At 41.4% G+C, this 18403-nt stretch overlaps 3 protein-coding genes across 3 annotated transcripts; 1 reads left to right on the top strand and 2 right to left on the bottom strand.

The window, feature by feature from the left end:
• Window positions 1–487: 487 nt before the first annotated feature.
• snip1 (Smad nuclear interacting protein) lies at window positions 488–3960 on the bottom strand. Its single transcript, XM_029451347.1, has 4 exons — window positions 3646–3960; window positions 3224–3398; window positions 1552–2102; window positions 488–1445 (listed from the first exon to the last, which is right to left on the bottom strand). The coding sequence occupies exons 1-4, from the start codon at window positions 3804–3806 to the stop codon at window positions 1184–1186; spliced, it is 1149 nt and encodes a 382-aa protein (XP_029307207.1). The 5' UTR covers window positions 3807–3960; the 3' UTR covers window positions 488–1183.
• A 64-nt stretch (window positions 3961–4024) lies between these two features.
• dnali1 (dynein, axonemal, light intermediate chain 1) lies at window positions 4025–6965 on the top strand. The gene is made up of 6 exons (XM_029451349.1): window positions 4025–4526; window positions 5231–5367; window positions 5449–5618; window positions 5843–6021; window positions 6286–6450; window positions 6541–6965. The coding sequence occupies exons 1-6, from the start codon at window positions 4404–4406 to the stop codon at window positions 6574–6576; spliced, it is 810 nt and encodes a 269-aa protein (XP_029307209.1). The 5' UTR covers window positions 4025–4403; the 3' UTR covers window positions 6577–6965.
• gnl2 (G protein nucleolar 2) lies at window positions 6669–16931 on the bottom strand. Its single transcript, XM_029451350.1, is given in 18 exon segments — window positions 6669–7128; window positions 7263–7342; window positions 7639–7721; window positions 8055–8268; window positions 8327–8528; window positions 8530–8616; window positions 8745–8852; window positions 8997–9155; window positions 9486–9590; window positions 10351–10479; window positions 12455–12568; window positions 12671–12829; window positions 12927–12993; window positions 13394–13578; window positions 14898–15037; window positions 15813–15907; window positions 16004–16088; window positions 16703–16931. Coding segments are annotated over 18 exon segments (2220 nt in total). The 5' UTR covers window positions 16767–16931; the 3' UTR covers window positions 6669–6984.
• Between the last annotated feature and the right edge of the window lie 1472 nt (window positions 16932–18403).

Here is an 18403-nt window from a genome sequence, read left to right on the forward strand (position 1 = left end):
CAATTTAGCTAGTTACATTTGCGGTGAACACTCCCCAAGCTGAATGCCACCTTATTAAGACATTATATTTGTTCTTCCTAATTATGTCTTTATACCAGTTTATAAAAAAGGTTATTCAAGTCAGAGCTGCAGTTGGACATGCGGGAGTGGGAGTCATGTTATTTTTGTCATTTCCATTGCTGTGCTTCACCTGTTGCCATGTCTCTTCTTTATTTTTTTATTATTAATGTAATGACCCATAAATGAAAAGAACAAACACTTGAGAGCGTAGAGCTCATAGAAGGTTCTAACCTGGGGGACATTTAAGGCCAAATAAATAAAAAGTAGATATGCAGACAATAATAAACACGTGTTCTGTAAATATTTACTTCCACTAAACAAATGCTTAATCTTAATGTTTGATCATCTTTAAATAAAAAAAGTCAAATATTTTTTTTTATATACACAACTCTGATGAGGCGTCGACATTAAAACTCTTGAGACAATCCAAATTTTGACGGTCTTTATTTAAAGTACATAGATGGAAATTTACTATGAATGCTGTCGGCTTCAGAATAGACAAAAAATAAAAATGGGAAGTATGTAAATACACAGCATTGGAGCAAGGAAACATAAACGCATCCACTAGTTTTCCCCTGCGCTACAAAGCAAAAAAAGAAAAGAAAAGGCAATACCATTACAAGTTGTATGTCTGTAATGTTTTTTACTCTGACAATAAGCAACGCTTATTTAACATGAATCTAGAGTTCACATTCCACGTATCGTACATCGACATATACAGCCTGAACATAGACGAGAGATTAGTCTTCTGCTAAACTTTGTACTGAGTGCTGTGATCCAAAAATATATAATTAACTATTGTATTTAGCAAGAATCTTTATCTGGCACCGAGCACTTTGTATAGAGAGCACTGTCAGATGTGAGATCAGTCATGCGTCACACAGACATTACACAAACAACCTGAGAATAGGAAGTCTTCTTTGAGACAGTTGTGGCAGGTTTAAGCAACAGTTCGGTAATTACAGAATATACAAACCAGCGTTGTTCCATTATTGTAATAAAGTCCCACATTTACCACATCCATTAATCGCTCCCTTCCCTGCAGAAACGGCCATTTATTGAACATTGATGGTGATGTTTATCAACCTTAATAAACCCGGACAATACTATTGATGGGAACAATTTACGCATCAAGGCCCTCATCGTCCTCCTCCTCCTCCTCCCCCTTGACGTCCACCTCGCTTGTGTCTGAGAACTCGTGCAGGAGGACGTACTCGCGGCTGCTGAAGCCAAACTTGATAACGTCTTTTTCTTTGAGCTCGTAATAGCGCTGAGCTTCGATGCGCTGGTTGTTCAGGTAGGTGCCGTTGCCGGAACCCAGGTCGATGATGTAAGGCCTTACCCGGCGGCCACCGGTGCCGTCTGCGCGTGTAAACGCCATCAGTCTACAGAAACGCAGACAGAAAGGTAGTCAAGTTATAACTCGTGCAACAACAACAACATCATCCAAGTGTAACGCTGCATTACTATTATTCTGCTTGTTATTCTTACCTGTACTGAAACACTGCATGTTGCTTGGAGCAGGATGGGTGGTCAATGGGGATATCAGCAATTTTTCTCTGCCGCCCCAACAAATAGGCACTCTGTCTGTGAATGTACATGACTGGAAGGGGTTCATCATTCTTGAAAGGGTACAGACGCCATCTCCGCTTGGGTATGCGAGCCTCGGGTGGCTCATTGTACTTGATCACAACCCCCCGGAATGTGTTTGTATCTTCTGTGAGAGCCCCCGACAGTGCAAAGTTGGGCTTCTCTTTGTCAGCGGGTGGGTCATTTGGGTCGTCGATCCCTCCTTCAGACGGTCCAAAATCCTGTTCTTGGTTTTCTTCGCGCCGCTGGCGGTTTTCTCTGCGCCGCTCGTCGTGCTGCTGCCTCTCATCTTGTTGGGAGGCAAGTGCGTCTCGCTCTCGGTGTCGGTCTCTGCCGCGGTCTCTCTCCCGCGGTCTGTCTGGTCTGTCTGATTCCCACCTGCTCCGCCTCTCTTCTGGCTGCTCGTTTCTTCTCCTCCGCTCATCACCACTAGCCCGTTGCTCTTCCCGCTCCTGTGAGATTGTTGGTAATGAGACAGTTAAAGAAAAAGTATTAGTCCAGGACAAACTTGTGTAGATACAATTGTGAAATCTTGGTGTAATATTCAACCCAAACCTTAAACTAGACCTCCATGTAACAATGTTGTCCAATCCTGTTTTTAAATCAGTGACGAAATATTACTAAAATCAAATCTTGTGTCATTCCCTGATCTGGAGGGTTTTTTACTCGTCACATGTCGACTATTACAACTCCCTGAACACACGTCTCTCCCAAAAATATCTCCATCACCTTATAAACAATGAGGTTACTCAAACATATATATTTTTTAAATGTATATATATATATATATATATATATATATATATATATATATATATATATTGTTATATATATTGTTATATAATATATATATACTGTGCGTGTGTGTAATTGACCCTGTTTTATGTACTTTGTAACTGTTACAAGTACTATTACTGAAGTCATATTATATTACATTCAAACAGACAAGATGGAAAAGTTGTTATTGTTATGCAACTGTTGCATCTGACGCTGATGACTATGTTGTTCTACTGGCTTATGCCACTTACAAATGGTAAGTTACTGTAGTTACAATAATAGCTACCACATCCCACAGAAAAACACTGTTTCAAACGGGTAATCATGAGACCTTTATACTTGCTGATAATTACCTTTTGTAGGCAGTTGTCATATCCTAATACCTTTGTGGTAGCTATGCTGGCCCAATGTCTGTGGCCAAATAAATATTGGCTCTCTACATATCAAGCAGAACCTGTCACAGTCAGACCAAGTAATGTCAAAAGCTTTAAATTGTTAAACCGTATTATATGTGTATTTATTAATTTATATAGAAGTAGCAAATTGGCATGTTATGGTTCCGAAAGTTTTTAAATACACAACAATAGCCATTGTATAACTAGTGTCTAAATGAGTGTATGCCAGTGAGAAGTGTCAGTCCAGCAGCAGTCTAAGGTGCACATAATAACATAGACGCTAGCATCCACTTTTTATGTGACACGTGCAAGAACAAAACGGGTATAGATATACCCCTATCGCCACTTTTCGATGTTGAAAGGTGTATAGCATCATTTCTAATCATTAAGAACATAATCACCCGCTTTATGTTGACATCAGCACTACGTTGGGGAGGAGTGCCACTGTTTCTGGGTGATCTGCTGCCTCGTCTGACGGGAGATTTGCTGCCTCGTCTGACGGGAGATTTGCTACCTCGTCTGACGGGAGATGGCTCTCTTCTACCTGGTGAACGGTCTCTTGTCCTGGCGGGTGATCTACATGAAGAACACAAAAATAGGCCCTTAAATCACTTTCTAAAGACATTTGAATTACAAACGGACAAATTACTGCCGTTTAGATGCAGCTCATATGTGCTGTATCGTTAGCTGCTTTTGTTAGATGCTAGCGGACAAAACATGTTTTAGCTCACTGGCCAACGCGTATGTTTTGTTTGTCAAAATCCCAAAAAAATAAAACCCGTGGCAAAAGCAAAGTGATAAGACGATAAAATATCGAAAATACCTGCTGGTTCTTCTCCTCTGTGGACTTGAGGTGCCGCTGGATCTCGATCTGGAGCGGCGTGATCTCTGTGGCCTAACAGGGCTCACTTGCTCCTGCTTTATCTTAACTTTAGGCTCCCGCTCCGGAGATTCCCTTCTTCTGTGTCGCTTTTCTTTGGTCATTCTAATATATATATATTAATCCAATCGATATGTAACTAAACAGACGTCGCCATCCGTCAAAAAGCATGTACAAAACAAAAGCTAACTCAAAAATTTAGCTATTACAAACTTCGACTGTTACGCTCAATTTACACACATCCGTTTCCTGTGGTGTACCGAGAATTTATGTCGGTAGGGTCGCTACCTACTTGTTCCTTTAGTTCCGTATGACTGCGTCTTTCATTGACGGTATCGTGAATAAAGCCTGTGATGTTTTGTTTTAATTATTATAAATATTTCCGTTAAAACACCCAACTCTCTTTAAACACATTGTAAGTCGTACAATTAAACTCACACCAAGTTAAAAACCCAGCAGCGCTTCAGGTGTCTTCTTGTGTTTTGTTAATTAACGTTAAGCCTAATTATAATATATTTATAACAAGTCACCAAAAAGAAACTGTGTATGTGTAAACCAAACCGCTGATCCTAGTCGGACAAACTAAAATGGAACGCCGGGACGCTGTTGTCACGACAACCCAAACAGCGAGCATGAACTTTTTTCAGCAACAACACGGATATTTCTTTAACTGAAACCCACAGCAAGGAGCTTCTGGTTGAATGTATATATTTTTTATTATTATTTTCCATCGTAAACACACAATGATTCCACCAGCCGAGTCTCTCCTGAAATACGACAATCCAGTGTTGGTCAGCAAAAGCTCAGACAGAAAATCGCAAAAGGTGAGTTTACCAAGTAACACCACCCACAAATGAGTTAAAGTTACCTGGTCAAAGTAACGTCGGATTAAGGGTTGAAGTGGTGCGAGGCAGGCAAGGAGGAGAAATACAGAACATCAAAAACAGAAAAGAATATATTATTTACAAACGAGTCAGAAAAAACTTAATGTTAGACCTGAGTGATTAATGTCTAAAAATGTTATATATTAATTTACAAAACCTTCAAAAGCCAATAGGTGTTTTACAGCAACGAGCTCGATTTTATTCACATTTAGTTTTATTTAAAAAGGTGATGCAAGTCTGTATCAGTGTATTTTTGTATTTATTTACAACCGTCTGTATTTTTACTTTTGTATTTATAATTTACAGCCTTTATCTCTTATTTTTACTTACTTTTTAATGGAGGGAGGGCAGATGTGTAATGTCATGTCTTTTAAGCTACTGGATTCCTACATTTCCCTCGGGATCAATAAAGGATCTATCTATCTGGAAACTCTGGAAAAAACAGGGGGAAAAAACATTTGGGGCACTCATTGCCTGCAGAAGCATGGACATTTTCTGTGTGGCAACATCATCATGACTGTACTACTGACGTTAATACTGTCAGTCGTAAAAAATATATAATTGAATTATGATCAGGAACATTAAGTACCTGCAAAATACAACGTGTAACATAAACTACAAATAAAACTATTTTTTCACTATAGGGACGGCCTTTGAGAGTCAGCCCTCAGCAGCCTGAGAACACTCTCCCGGTTCCACCACCCCCTAAACCCAAATCAACCACTACTGAAGCCACCAAGCAGGAAAATGATGAGATCCTGAGCAACATCCTTCCACCCAGGTATAGCTCTCCCCATAAACAACATATTGCTCAAATAGTTCAAACCACACTCTCATTTATCTCTTATTATTATTGTTGCAGGGAATGGATGGAGGGAACCCAACTGTGGGTGCAGCAAGTGTCCAGCGCACCGTGTACAAGAGCAGATGTTATTCACCTTGAGGAACAGCTGGACATAAAGCTGCAGCAAAGGCAGGCCAGAGAAACAGGAATCTGCCCTGTCCGCAGGGAGCTCTATTCCCAGTGCTTTGGTAAGGATGAGGCAGGACTGGTGATCACTGAGGTTACAATGATGATACATACAGACATAAACAGACCTAAAGGCCACGTATTATAGTAAGCTTGTGATCAACATGGCTGTGTTTATATCTTCATTAAGCTTTCTTCTGATGGAACAATGTTCCAATATTCCAATTATGGCACATTTTCACCGACCAACATCCACTCAACTGTCTGATCCTCCCATTTCTTTAAGATGAGCTAATCAGACAGGTGACCATCAACTGTGCTGAGAGGGGTCTGGTGCTGCTGAGGGTCAGAGATGAGATTCAAATGACTATTGCTGCCTACCAGACACTGTACGAGAGCAGCGTGGCTTTTGGAATGAGGAAAGCACTGCAGGTCGAGCAGGGCAAGGCTGACATGGAGAAAAGAGTAAGAACATTTACTTATTTGTTATGACTTACAACAACCGATGGAAACCAGGAGCCACAAATCTGACTTGTTTTACAACAACTCATAGATAAGAGATTTAATATTTAGACTTTTCCACTCATCTAAAGACAGAGGAATAGTTATAGTTCAGTAAGAGATATATCCAGCAGAGAGCACCATTGCTCTGTAAGAGTGCTAGTGCTCTTTACATAATTGGTCCTGCGTCTGGAACAAACTTACAAGTGTGTCTCATCACATACCTAGATTTCTGATCTGGAGGATGAGAAACAAGAACTGAAGAAGCAACGGAATGTGGAGAAAGCTAAATGTGATGCAATTGAAAAGAGAGAAGCTGAGAAGCGACAGGTGGAGGAGAAGAAGCACACTGATGAGATTCAGTTCCTGAAGAAAACTAACCTGCAGCTTAAGGTGAGGGTTCATAATGACAAAGACAAATCTCTTCACCAATAGTAGCTTTGTTCCCTTTCTAAGATTCTAATATTTTTGTTTCCTATTCAGACCCAACTGGAAGGAATCATTACGCCAAGGAAGTAACTTCGCCAAACAAGAACTGACTTTCTATTTCCCCCGTGACAGAATGTGTCTTTTGTTTGGTTCTAAATGAGATTAGACAAAGTAAACTTGAGTGAGTGTAATTAGCGAGTGTTTTTATTACAGCATGGCATGACGGGTACAGTTCAAACAGTGACTGTACATTTCTCTTGAACATCAAGAGAACATTACACCTGTAAATGATGAATGCAATGTCATTCAAAAGCAGTTCTGGGTTAAACAGGAAAAGAAAGTCATTAAGACAAGGCATCAAAGTGGCCGCTTGATGAAGACCATGTAACGCTTCGTTAGCGTTCCCCCCTTCCATCAACTACACTCTCAATAAAAACTTGGCCTTCCTAGCTAGTTTAAATAAAGTTTATTACAAATGTTGTGTTTTACGACTCCAGTCTAATGCTTTGATCTTTTGGACCTTTGGCCTTCTGCGGCTGACCCCGGGATCTTTCTGTTCTTGTTCTTGTTCTTGACATTGTGCGTTTCGTAATAGCGCACGCCGACTTTCTTCGTCTTCTGAGCACGATCTATCGCTCTTCTCTGTGGAGATAGATAAAGAGAACAGAGGGGAGGGAAAACAATTAGCTTTCCATCTCCGTTGCCGTTACATCATTAAGAGGAATCTTTCGCCTAATGCGTCGAGCCGGAGAGATCTAAAAACAAACACTGCGTACCTGTTTGGACGTCAGTTTGCGGGATTGGGTGGACTGATCTTCCTCCTCAGCTTTCCTCTTATTGCTCCTCTGGTTTGCATCTGATTTCAAACAAAAATTGACAAATGTGTTGTCAGTGCCTGGCTGGATTTCAACATCAACCTGACCCGTCCAATTTGTATGGCTACAGGCAAATACCGTACAAATCAGTATTCATGTGTTTCTGTATAAAACACGGGGAAATACATCATAAAACCAGTGTGATGGCATACTTGTGCTTTGTTTTCTGAGAAACCTTGAAAGTTTTCTTGAACCCTAACCAACTCTGATACAAATACAAAAGTAAAAAAAAAGGAAACATTGAGCACTAAAAGAGACGAACACGTTGATTGACTACCTTTATTCTGGGCTTGCTTTGCTGTTGCCGCTTGTTTAGTCTTGATGTCTGTGAACGCTTTGTCAGAAAGTGCCTTCGGTATCCTGTGGACAGAAGAAAAGCATGGATCATTACCCAGCAGAGCAAAACTAGTTTGGCTCAGAGTATCTATGACTCTGTTCTTCAGTGTGTGTGGGCTGAAATTCAACAAGAGATTAAAAGAACACGATAACATGCAAACGCTATGTAAACAGCTGATCCGAGAGTAAAACTGATGACGGCTCGTCCTCAGGGGCTTCAAGGCCGGTTAGCGCTGAGCGCCTACAATGCACGGCATCTCTCTGCCCGACAACTTCATGTTACTTTACTGAATAAAAGGAATTGGGGCAATACACAAAGGAAATATGTAAGTGAGGTTTGCGTGAGTGTAGACGGACCGGATTGCAGAGAAGCGTTTGAATTTGGCCCGGTCCAGGAAATGCTTGTACTTAGAGATCTTCTCATCCAGCTGACGAATCACCTCACGGGGACTCTGCTTTGCTTTGCCAGTCTGAGCGGTTGTGGGCTCGGGGTCCGTGGTCTCAGGGTCCTTGGTCTCCCCATCGGCTGGTTCAACCTGGGTCCCGTCTTCTTCCCCACCCTCCTCCTCCTGCTGCTGCTGCTGCTGCCTCTTCTTCTTCTTCTTCTTCTTCTTCTTCTTCTTCTTCTTCACAGTCTTCCTCGCCGTCAGAGCCAGAGAGGTCAGACAGTTCTAGGTCCGGCATCTCCACAGGAACCAAGTCTTCCTCGGTGAACTCAGGTGCCACATTGATCTTGCCAAAGTTCTGTCGCACATTAGACAGAATCTTCTGGACCTGCTCCTTCTGTCTCTGCTGCCGCTGCTGCTGCCGCTGCTGTTCCTCGTGTTCCTCCTGAGACGGCCCCCGGATGGTCTGGCTGTTCCTCCTGCACACTCTCAACTACCTCTGAGGGTACTTTAACTGGCAAAGGCTCCTTGTCCTAGAAAAATGACCGAAACAAGAAACACAGGTCGACGACATAAGGCACAGGGTGGTGTGGAGAAAAAACATCATTTACTGAAAGAAGAACATAACAACCCAGAGGTGGAGAGTTCAGTAAACTCTTACCTGTTGATCCCCCTCCGGTCCAGGGGGTTTCACAAAGAAGGGGATACGTCCTCTCTGCCAATCATTCAACACCATCTTGGAGACGGTGGAGAGATCTGGCTCCCCGCCCTGTACAACACCAACAATACATGGATCCAGTTTAGGATTTAAAACTAGCGGTTCACTTTGCTATTTAGCAAGAAGCCAAAAGTAGACAATATGCATTACTTAGGGATTTTCTGTTGCACTTCATGAAATATTTAGCATTCAGACCTTCATAAGTTTCCCAGTGCGCATTGCCAGCTTCTCAAGGAAGTCTTCAGCAGAGGTCCAAGTGGGAATGCGGTAGGTCTTCCGAATGTATTCTGGCTTGGCCCGCTCCAGTACGGCCTCAATGTGCTCCTCAGGGTTCCTGATTTTCTCCACTTGAACCTTTATGAAGAGGCGAAAGATACACAAGGCAGGCAATTTAAGATACGGACCTGCAACCTTTTCAGTTACGGGGACAGCTCGGCCTACGTGTTAAACCAAGGATCTGAAGGATCAGAATAAAACAGCTGATTGCAGCATTTCTTTAAACAGCCGGGTCTTAGCAATAGCAATCCACTTCCAACTCTTTGTTCATCGCACTCGAGCTGTCAGATGCCGTTTCTCGGTGCTACGAGGAGCACAAATGAAATTTAATTCACCTCCATTGTATCGGGGCGGTAGCAGAAGTATGTGAAACAGATGAGACACAAAGGAAGAAAATGAAAGACTTACCACTCCTTTCAAGACGATATCAGATTCACTGTCGTCTGAAGGGTAGACAACGCCAGGACAGTCGATGAGGAAGATGCGCCTCATCAAAGTGATGTACTGCCACACCTGAAAGAGGAAAGAGGTTAATGTTGTCTGCATGATCGAGTTATTTCAGCTTCACATCAGATGTTAAACCTCGTTTTGAACTTAATGACGTACAAAGAGAAGTTAACTATACAAGAAAAGAGAGAAAGAGAAGAATCTTTTGTCAGAGCAAAGCTTCCTTTCTTGTCTCCCATGTTTGGTTCATCAGAGGGACTGTAATGTAACTTTTCACATAAACACACATGATAAGAAAAGGATGAGCGAGGGTCACAGCGATGCTGCGGATCAGGAGATTGTTTTGCTTTCAAACAGCGTTGAGTACGCGGTGACGTCAAGGTGGGAAATAAAGTAGTGTTGGCCACAGGCCCATCAGATTCATTGGCTGAGTGTGCAAAAAGAAAGTCTCCCTCTGCCTTTGACCCTTTTTGTGGACACTGGGGGTTTTCAGACCGCTTGTTCGTTTCCAAACAGGATGAGCCGCCCCAGAGAGGAAATGAAGGATAACGTGGTTGTTGTTCTTTCGTTAGACCTCCCCTTAGACTTTCAGTTATATAGTTACACTCTGAGCCAACTACTTCTGTTGGTGCAGCGATCAGCAATTATAAAGTTAAGGAGAGGAAGGTGCATCTTTTCACCTCACCTCACCTCACCTCCCCACTACTACCGGTCGGAGCTTTTCTTTTCATGTTCTATATTCTCGGCGTTACATCGTCTTAAGTGTAAATGCAAACGTCACAGGTTTACAAGTATTTGCACGGCTGGGATGACACTTGAATCTTACCTTTGTTTCTCCAGCCAGGGGGGCCACGTTGCAGACCTTCTTAGACCGCAGTGTGTTGATGACTGAGCTCTTTCCCACATTAGGGTAGCCAATGAAACCCACACTTATCTGTTTCTTGTCTGCGTGGAGCTGTGGGAGTCGACAAATAAAGTCAGAACATTGTGTTTCCATGGAGGTCATTTCAGACGGGGCCTTGTTGCCATTAGCAATTAATCAAGTGAACTGGTCCTCACTCCAGAACTACAATGTTTGTTCAAAACACAGGAATGTGTCACCAAACCTTTTAAAACAAGAGATATTTATTTATAAACTCTGACGGCTGTTTTGGAACAACTGTTGGTGAATGTGATCCAACAGAGAAAAAAGTTTGCAAATCCTGAATCTTTCTCCAATATTACATCTAGCAAGAACAAACCATTGGAATATCAAATGTCTAATGAATTGTGATTAAAGTCAAATCTATGTAATTAATAATCCTTTTGATTTCTTGACTTTTCAGCTCTTTTAAGCCACGCTTTCATAAACATGTTCCATATGCAGGTGTAGTTCAGGTGTAGTGCAGGTGTAGTGCAGGTGTAGTGCAAGTGTAGTTCAGGTGTAGTGCAAGTGTAGTTCAAGTGTAGTTCAGGTGTAGTGCAAGTGTAGTGCAGGTGTAGTGCAGGTGTAGTTCAGGTGTAGTGCAAGTGTAGTTCAAGTGTAGTTCAGGTGTAGTTCAGGTGTAGTGCAAGTGTAGTGCAGGTGTAGTGCAAGTGTAGTGCAAGTGTAGTGCAGGTGTAGTGCAGGTGTAGTTCAGGTGTAGTGCAAGTGTAGTGCAGGTGTAGTTCAGGTGTAGTGCAAGTGTAGTGCAGGTGTAGTGCAGGTGTAGTGCAGGTGTAGTGCAAGTGTAGTGCAAGTGTAGTGCAAGTGTAGTGCAGGTGTAGTTCAGGTGTAGTGCAAGTGTAGTGCAAGTGTAGTGCAAGTGTAGTTCAGGTGTAGTACAAGTGTAGTGCAGGTGTAGTTCAGGTGTAGTGCAAGTGTAGTTCAAGTGTAGTTCAGGTGTAGTGCAAGTGTAGTGCAAGTGTAGTGCAAGTGTAGTGCAAGTGTAGTGCAGGTGTAGTGCAAGTGTAGTGCAGGTGTAGTGCAGGTGTAGTGCAGGTGTAGTGCAGGTGTAGTGCAGGTGTAGTGCAAGTGTAGTGCAAGTGTAGTGCAAGTGTAGTGCAGGTGTAGTGCAGGTGTAGTGCAAGTGTAGTGCAAGTGTAGTTCAGGTGTAGTGCAAGTGTAGTGCAGGTGTAGTTCAGGTGTAGTGCAAGTGTAGTTCAAGTGTAGTTCAGGTGTAGTGCAAGTGTAGTGCAAGTGTAGTGCAAGTGTAGTGCAAGTGTAGTGCAAGTGTAGTGCAAGTGTAGTGCAAGTGTAGTGCAGGTGTAGTGCAGGTGTAGTTCAAGTGTAGTGCAAGTGTAGTGCAAGTGTAGTTCAGGTGTAGTGCAAGTGTAGTGCAAGTGTACACATACATATATACATACATTATAATGTAGTGAGGGCTTTGGAAGAAATTTGATTACGGAACTATTTTTAGATGAAATATCTCAAAGAAATGTTATTTGACATTTAATTATGTGACAATCTTCATCACATTGATGCATATATTCTAACAATGTTTGTACATTGCAGCATGTGGCCTAATATAGCCAGAGATAGAAAATGACAGCTTCCAGAGTATCTTGCATGTGGTCACAATGCTCAACCCTCTTCTGGTTCATGTATAAAGAGAACAAGCAGCTTTGATATAAACATGTCCTTGTACACAGTATTAAGAACTAATGAATTGTCATTAAAGTCAAATCTATGTAATTAATAATACTGTATAAATGAATATACTGTATAAACCATCTCAATCCATTACACTACATTTACTTTTGGATTTGGCAAAAGATAAGGACGTCAGAGAACGGAACCCCAAACACTAACCTCCTAAATGATAGCTGGTGCTGTCAACAAATCACAAGGTGGTGCACTTTGAATATCCAAGTATGGTATGTGGGATTGTTATTGAGTCGGTAAATGCTTTTTCTGCTCATGACAAATGAAAGATGGCTTTGAAGATTTTGAGTTTGAGGCCTGAGCTCACCTTTCCAAACTGCCTGAGCAGCTGGATGAGGGAGCCTTTACCAAACGAGTTGGTGAGGCTGGCATGGAACGCCAGAGTCGGGTGCTCCTGGGATAAAAGCGCCACCCACCGTTTCTGTTTCAACATGAAGGGAGACAAAGACACACAGTATTAATATAAATATAAAAACAGATACAACCACTCCAACCAAAAATAAACATGTTAGGAATGTCTTACCGTGACCCAGGAGGGGATGAGGTCACACTTGTTTAGAACAAAGATCAGGTGTTTCCAGGATTTCTCTTTCTTCATATAATTCTCGATGCTTTTGGAGCGCGTTCCCATGGGGTCTCGGGCATCCAGCACTTGGATGACGACATCAGACGAGTCGATGACCTGTTACAATAAAACAGTCAGGAATGCAGAACGACCCCGTAACACTTCAGGTTACCGACTCATTATCACAGTGCGGGGAGGAGGATGGAAACATTACCTTGTACAGTTCTCCCCAGATCCTCTTGGACTGACCCTTTTTGAAGATGTCATCACGTACTTCGTCCCTGTTGCAAAAATGAGAAGGAAAAAATAAACATTTCTACCTTTAACCATCAGTTAGAGCCGCCAGGAGAGTAAATTGATTGTAGAACGTAATGAACGGTCAGTGGATCGACAGGAAAATAATTGCCAAATATTTTTGATCATCGATTAATTTCATGCAAAAACGGCAGTAAATTCTGTTTTCAGCATCTCAAAATTGGAGATTTCCTTCTTTTCTCCGTTTCATATCATATAAACGGAATATCTTTGGGTTTTGGAGTGACGTGACACTACAAGACATCACCGTGGACTTTTTCAGAATTTCTATCTGACACTTTATAGAACGAACGGCTGATTAATCCATAATGAAAATGATTGTTCGTAGCAGCGCTAATTGACTATAGTATCTTCAGAGGGTCTTACCGGACCCCTGTGTCCTCCGTCACCAGGTCTTTGTCCTTCTCTGAATTGTAGGTCAGGCCTGAGGACTCGGCGTGTTCTAAGAGATCCTTCATATCCTCCACCATGAGACTGGGCCTCTTCCTCTGAGCCTTGGGCCCAAATGTGGTCTCAAAACCCTCCGTGTCCAGAATGTGCACCTTGGAGTTCTGCAGGTGGAGAAACAAAGACAAAGATTAGACTGACAGCTGTGGCAGTAAGCCACACGAGAGACCAGTTCTGTTAAGAGATTAGGGAAAGTGATTTGAAGAGATCTTTCATTCAGGATGTTACGTAACTTTTCTGTTCCTGCATAATAAAGCAGCATAGTGCATATTCAGCCTAGAGCAGACCTACATCCAAATAAACTATTAGAAATGACGTGCTTGAAGTTGAATTGTTCCGTCATTACGAATATATTAAGACTCTCTTATATATTAGTGTTCTTTAGTATGGTGGATACTATCAGTGGATCTTTGTGACTTGAGGGTTTGGGCAACATCTCTTCATCGACAACACGAGGCCACAAGTTACCTATGGATTTCTAAAGTGATAGCCGATGAGACACAATACAGTAATGTTGTATTGAGACATAAGGGCAACAGGAGGAACATTGTTTTGTCTGTGTTACAACTACTTTTAATAGAGTCAAAGTGATGCAGTCGTTCCAGGGGTTTCAGACATAAATCAGGAAACAAGTTAAGTAAACAAAACACCCAAATATGCACCAACTAAGCCAATGAAACAGCCAAGCCAGTGCTCATTAAGTGTTCCGATGAGTTTTCATCACGAGTCATTCCTCTGTTGCAACACTGGCGTGAGGGGTGAAGGGGGACAAACAGTTTACAGGGTTTGTCTGAAACAATGGCGTCTATGACTTCAGCTTGCTCGACTATCTGCCAGGATCTATTAAAGGGCTCCCGGTTCTTTAAAAAAACAACAAAAAAACATTTCCCTGGACAACTGAATGTTATTAATGATAAGATGGTGATCGCAATATAACAGGTGCTGTCATGGCAACATGTCAATCAATAATTAGAAAATGTAAAGGAAAGAAATGAGTATCTTTAACGGCTTCGATCTCAGAGAAAGGTCTCACATCCATGAGGGTCTCCAGTGTATAGAAACACATTTAAAAGGCTGAAACGGAGCCAATATGTTGGAAAAGAACAAGTAGAAGTAGAATGTGTTGGACAAGTTAAAGCCTGGCAGAGTGCAACTCTCCCAAGCCAAGCGCGGTGCCAGGACACTCAGGGTCTCAGTGGGGCAGATTGAGAATTGAACGAGGATTAAAGTGAGACCTCATGTTCTTCTCACATCATAAAATCCAAAGAAACAAGCCATTGAATAAAACAGGTATCATTCTCTTCTGGATCGAATAATACAAGCCAGGTAAAACAATAGCTTTATAGGCCAGTGTACGCATAACACATTTCATAAAAACAGAACTCTTTTACAGTAAGAAGAGCTGTCTGCTCTTTATACTCACATGTGCTTTGACTCTATCGTGCAAGAGGGACATGGGGAGTTTGCTTTGTTTCATCACGACACGATATGGATCCTTCTGCACGGCTCCCATCTCCTCTTGGAACTTCTGGAGGGACGACTGCTTGATCACACGAGTATTTGCTGAAATACAGAATGTGTACATTCAAACCGCTTACTTCAGTTTCCCATTTCTGAACCCTTTGTCTTATAGGTCTCTACCTACCCGACCCCCCCCCACAGTCACTGATTAGTTATATCAGGGTACTCAAGCTGCCGTATTAGTACACAAGGGTATTGTTACTGCGAGTACAAAATGGAGAGAACTAGTGAATGGTGATGAACGTATCATCTTTACCAAACCTTCTAAGAACTAATGCGACTACCCATTTTTGGATTTGATGCCAAAGATGGAAACATCGTAGATAAAGTCGAGGGTGCTCGCTCACTTTGTAAAACGCAACTGCACTGCATACAGTAACATGCGCTGATTACTCAAGCGAAACAGGCAGAACAAATGAAGGAACATCGTGCATGATTAGGCTACATTAATGAAGGCTAATTACACGTTAGTTCTCATTTTTCACAAGCTTGTAACTGGTTACATGGTGGAGACGATGCTACCAGTATCAACTGTAACCTCCATCTTTCTGTAAGATCATTAATACAATCCTGATCTGCATAGGGTGGTACAAAATAGTTCTAAGCTTCAGTCATAACGTTGACATTCAAATGATTAATCAGTTATAAAAGCATTGCGTGCAATATTCCACCTTCTCTTCCATCACTCTCTCTCTCTCAAACACACACACACACACACACTGCGAGAGCAGCAACACTTTGTCCTCGTCTCTGTAATTGTCAGCAGACACTGCTGTTACATACAACAGCATACACAAAGGTAAGAAAGCACACTTACCAAACCATTTGATGTTGGGTTCCACTCTGGCTACAGTCCCTGGAGACACCGTGGACTGGAACTGTAGAGGTCTGATGACTTTCCCACGGTCATTACTGGGAACAGAACATCAGTGGGAATATTATTGTTAGATTTCTCTGCCAATCAACGGATTATAAGAATAATAATAATAAATCTTTATCGTCAATTACCATCTCTTCGTCTGTCTGTACATATTCAGACGTTTGATAGTGGCTCGGTCCCTCATGTTGTTCCCTCCAGCCCCTTTGACTCGATCTGTGAAATACATGTAATTTAGTTACTTTGAAGTTTCATCTGTTCAACAACAACAACAACAACAACACACACACACACACACACACCTGTTATCAGATTATATTTGCTTTACAAGGAACACCAGTGTTCCTTCGGGGGCCATTTTATGACCAGACATGTTAATATTAGCAGGTGTATGCAGTTTTAGGAACAATTCGTATCTGGTGACCTAGTGGTACGACTTCCAAATACAACACCAGATGGTTGTGAGTTCAACACCAGGGCTGCCACCATTGTGCCCCTGAGCAAGGCACTTAACCCTGAGTTGCTCCAGGGAGACTGTCCCTGTAGTCAGTTCACTGTAAATTATTTCTGCTAAATGACCTGTAATCTGTAATCAAAGTTGAATATGTCACATTTAAAAAGCCTAACTGTTAACTCCTCCGTATTATAGCAGTGGCCAGACTTTTCGTAAAAATCTAATTATGTTTCCTTTTGCCACAAAGCACACTTAATGTCAATGAATAGTTTTAACAAAAGGAAAATAACACAAGACATTTATTTTCCAGAGCACAATATCACCCAGCTAGCAACGGTTAGCATTGGGAGTAAACAAACGGTGGAGTTTAGCTCACCAGGGTTGCTGCTGGACGCGCCAGGGTTTATGGAGCTTTTCCCCTTGAACTGAGGTTTCACCATGTTGACCGCTTAGTTGGCAAAGCCTCCAAGAATAAAAAACCAAGAGAACACACGACGGCGTCTCAAAACTGAGGTTTAGTTGCTGTTATTCCCTTCAGCTCGAAACTGTACACCGTACACGTGTTGTTACGGTGAAACAGGAAGGACGTCATCAAAGAAGCGACAGCGACAAGAAGAGCGAGAAAGAAAATAATTATTTAAAAAGCTTTTATTTGACTATTTTATTTCATTTTATGTATTTTTTTTTGTATTCCTTCATTTGGTTTGATATACATATATATACATATGTATCTCTTTAATTAGAAATACTATTGTTTATTTGTATTATTGGTTAACTGATACAAAAAAAGAATAATAATGAGAGCGCTCCAGCAACTACAGAGGCTGCCCGAAGGTTTTAATTGTAAATATATTGTATAAAATACCTTGTGTATAAATCTTAACAGTAATTTATGTAAAATGGGTTCATCTAAACTTTAAGTAATATTAGGATATATTCTAAAATAAACTGCATCTAAACTATATGCAGATATAGCAGATAAATGTGTAAAAGTGCATTACATAGAGCAGCTATAGGATAATGTAACAGAATCTGGAGCTCAATTACTGCCCTTTATGATTATGTTGCTATACTCTTTTTATTCCAGAAGAGGGTGCAATACAGTTTCTATTAGGGTATTGTAATATGCCAACATGCCCTACTGAATATCCTTAGTCTGTCATGCTGACTTTAGCCCTTCATTACCTGAGTGGCTGCTTTATGCAATTTGAAGTGAACAATAAGACTTGAAAGCAAAATGTGTTTTGCATGATAAAAGAGGCCGGGTGTTTGAATAAACATGTTTTGGCTGATTTTTAGAAACACTGAGGTCATGAGGCCAAGTTTCCCCAGTTCACCAGTGATTGTTAGTCATTCAAAGCCTTCTCTGTACTTACATTCTGGTCGGGTAATACTTTTATCTTTTGTTGTCGTAAAAGTATAAGGACATGATCTCAGCGTCCTCAAACAGCCATACTTATGAAATGCAAACATATTAAAAACAAGAATACAAATACACATGCAAATATTAAAAGAAAGGTACAGATAGTTTTATTGTGTTGCTTTATATTAATCTTAAAGCATTTTTTTAAGAGTCACTCTGCCTGGGAGGCAATCTGCAAAAGAAAAAGAAAAATACTCAATAGATGAGGACACTATGATTTTCATTAACGAAGAACTGATGCAGACCTTCAGCCGGCCCATTTGATACCAGAAAGTACAAAAGACCAAGTTTTGTCTGGTTGTGATGATGCTGCCTTCACAGTGTGTACGATATGTTACACAAGTGTGGCTCAGAGCCAAGGTAGACAAGTTCGTAGAGACTCCAGTCTGGAGAGGCGCCATCCAGTATTCAGTTTATACAGCAGGGAGACCAAGGAATGTTCTCTGTTCATTTTCATACAGATGAAATTGGAACTCACTGCATCAGCAATCCACTGCAATAAATGATTTCTTTTCAATCAGAACAGTAGGATTTATTTTATTATTAACGATAGAAAAGTTCTATTATTAACGCAGACGGGAGAAACAAATACTGTCAAATCCTTTTTTATTTCAAACCAACTTCATTTAAACCCAAACTGTTATGGTTACAGTT

The sequence above is a fragment of the Cottoperca gobio genome, chromosome 16 (genome assembly GCF_900634415.1).
Source record: "Cottoperca gobio chromosome 16, fCotGob3.1, whole genome shotgun sequence".
Taxonomy (NCBI): Eukaryota; Metazoa; Chordata; class Actinopteri; order Perciformes; family Bovichtidae; genus Cottoperca; species Cottoperca gobio.

Bases quoted from the DNA above. Each gene is read 5' to 3' on its own strand.
- snip1 (XM_029451347.1), bottom strand. From the start codon at position 3,806: ATGACCAAAGAAAAGCGACACAGAAGAAGGGAATCTCCGGAGCGGGAG. The intron at 3,399-3,645 runs GTATTTTCGATA...TTCTTCATGTAG, and splicing joins CAGAGGAGAAGAACCAGCAG to ATCACCCGCCAGGACAAGAG. The intron at 2,103-3,223 runs GTGATTATGTTC...ACAATCTCACAG, and splicing joins CTGATGTCAACATAAAGCGG to GAGCGGGAAGAGCAACGGGC.
- dnali1 (XM_029451349.1), top strand. From the start codon at position 4,404: ATGTATATATTTTTTATTATTATTTTCCATCGTAAACACACAATGATT. The intron at 5,368-5,448 runs GTATAGCTCTCC...TTATTGTTGCAG, and splicing joins AGCAACATCCTTCCACCCAG to GGAATGGATGGAGGGAACCC. The intron at 5,619-5,842 runs GTAAGGATGAGG...CATTTCTTTAAG, and splicing joins GCTCTATTCCCAGTGCTTTG to ATGAGCTAATCAGACAGGTG.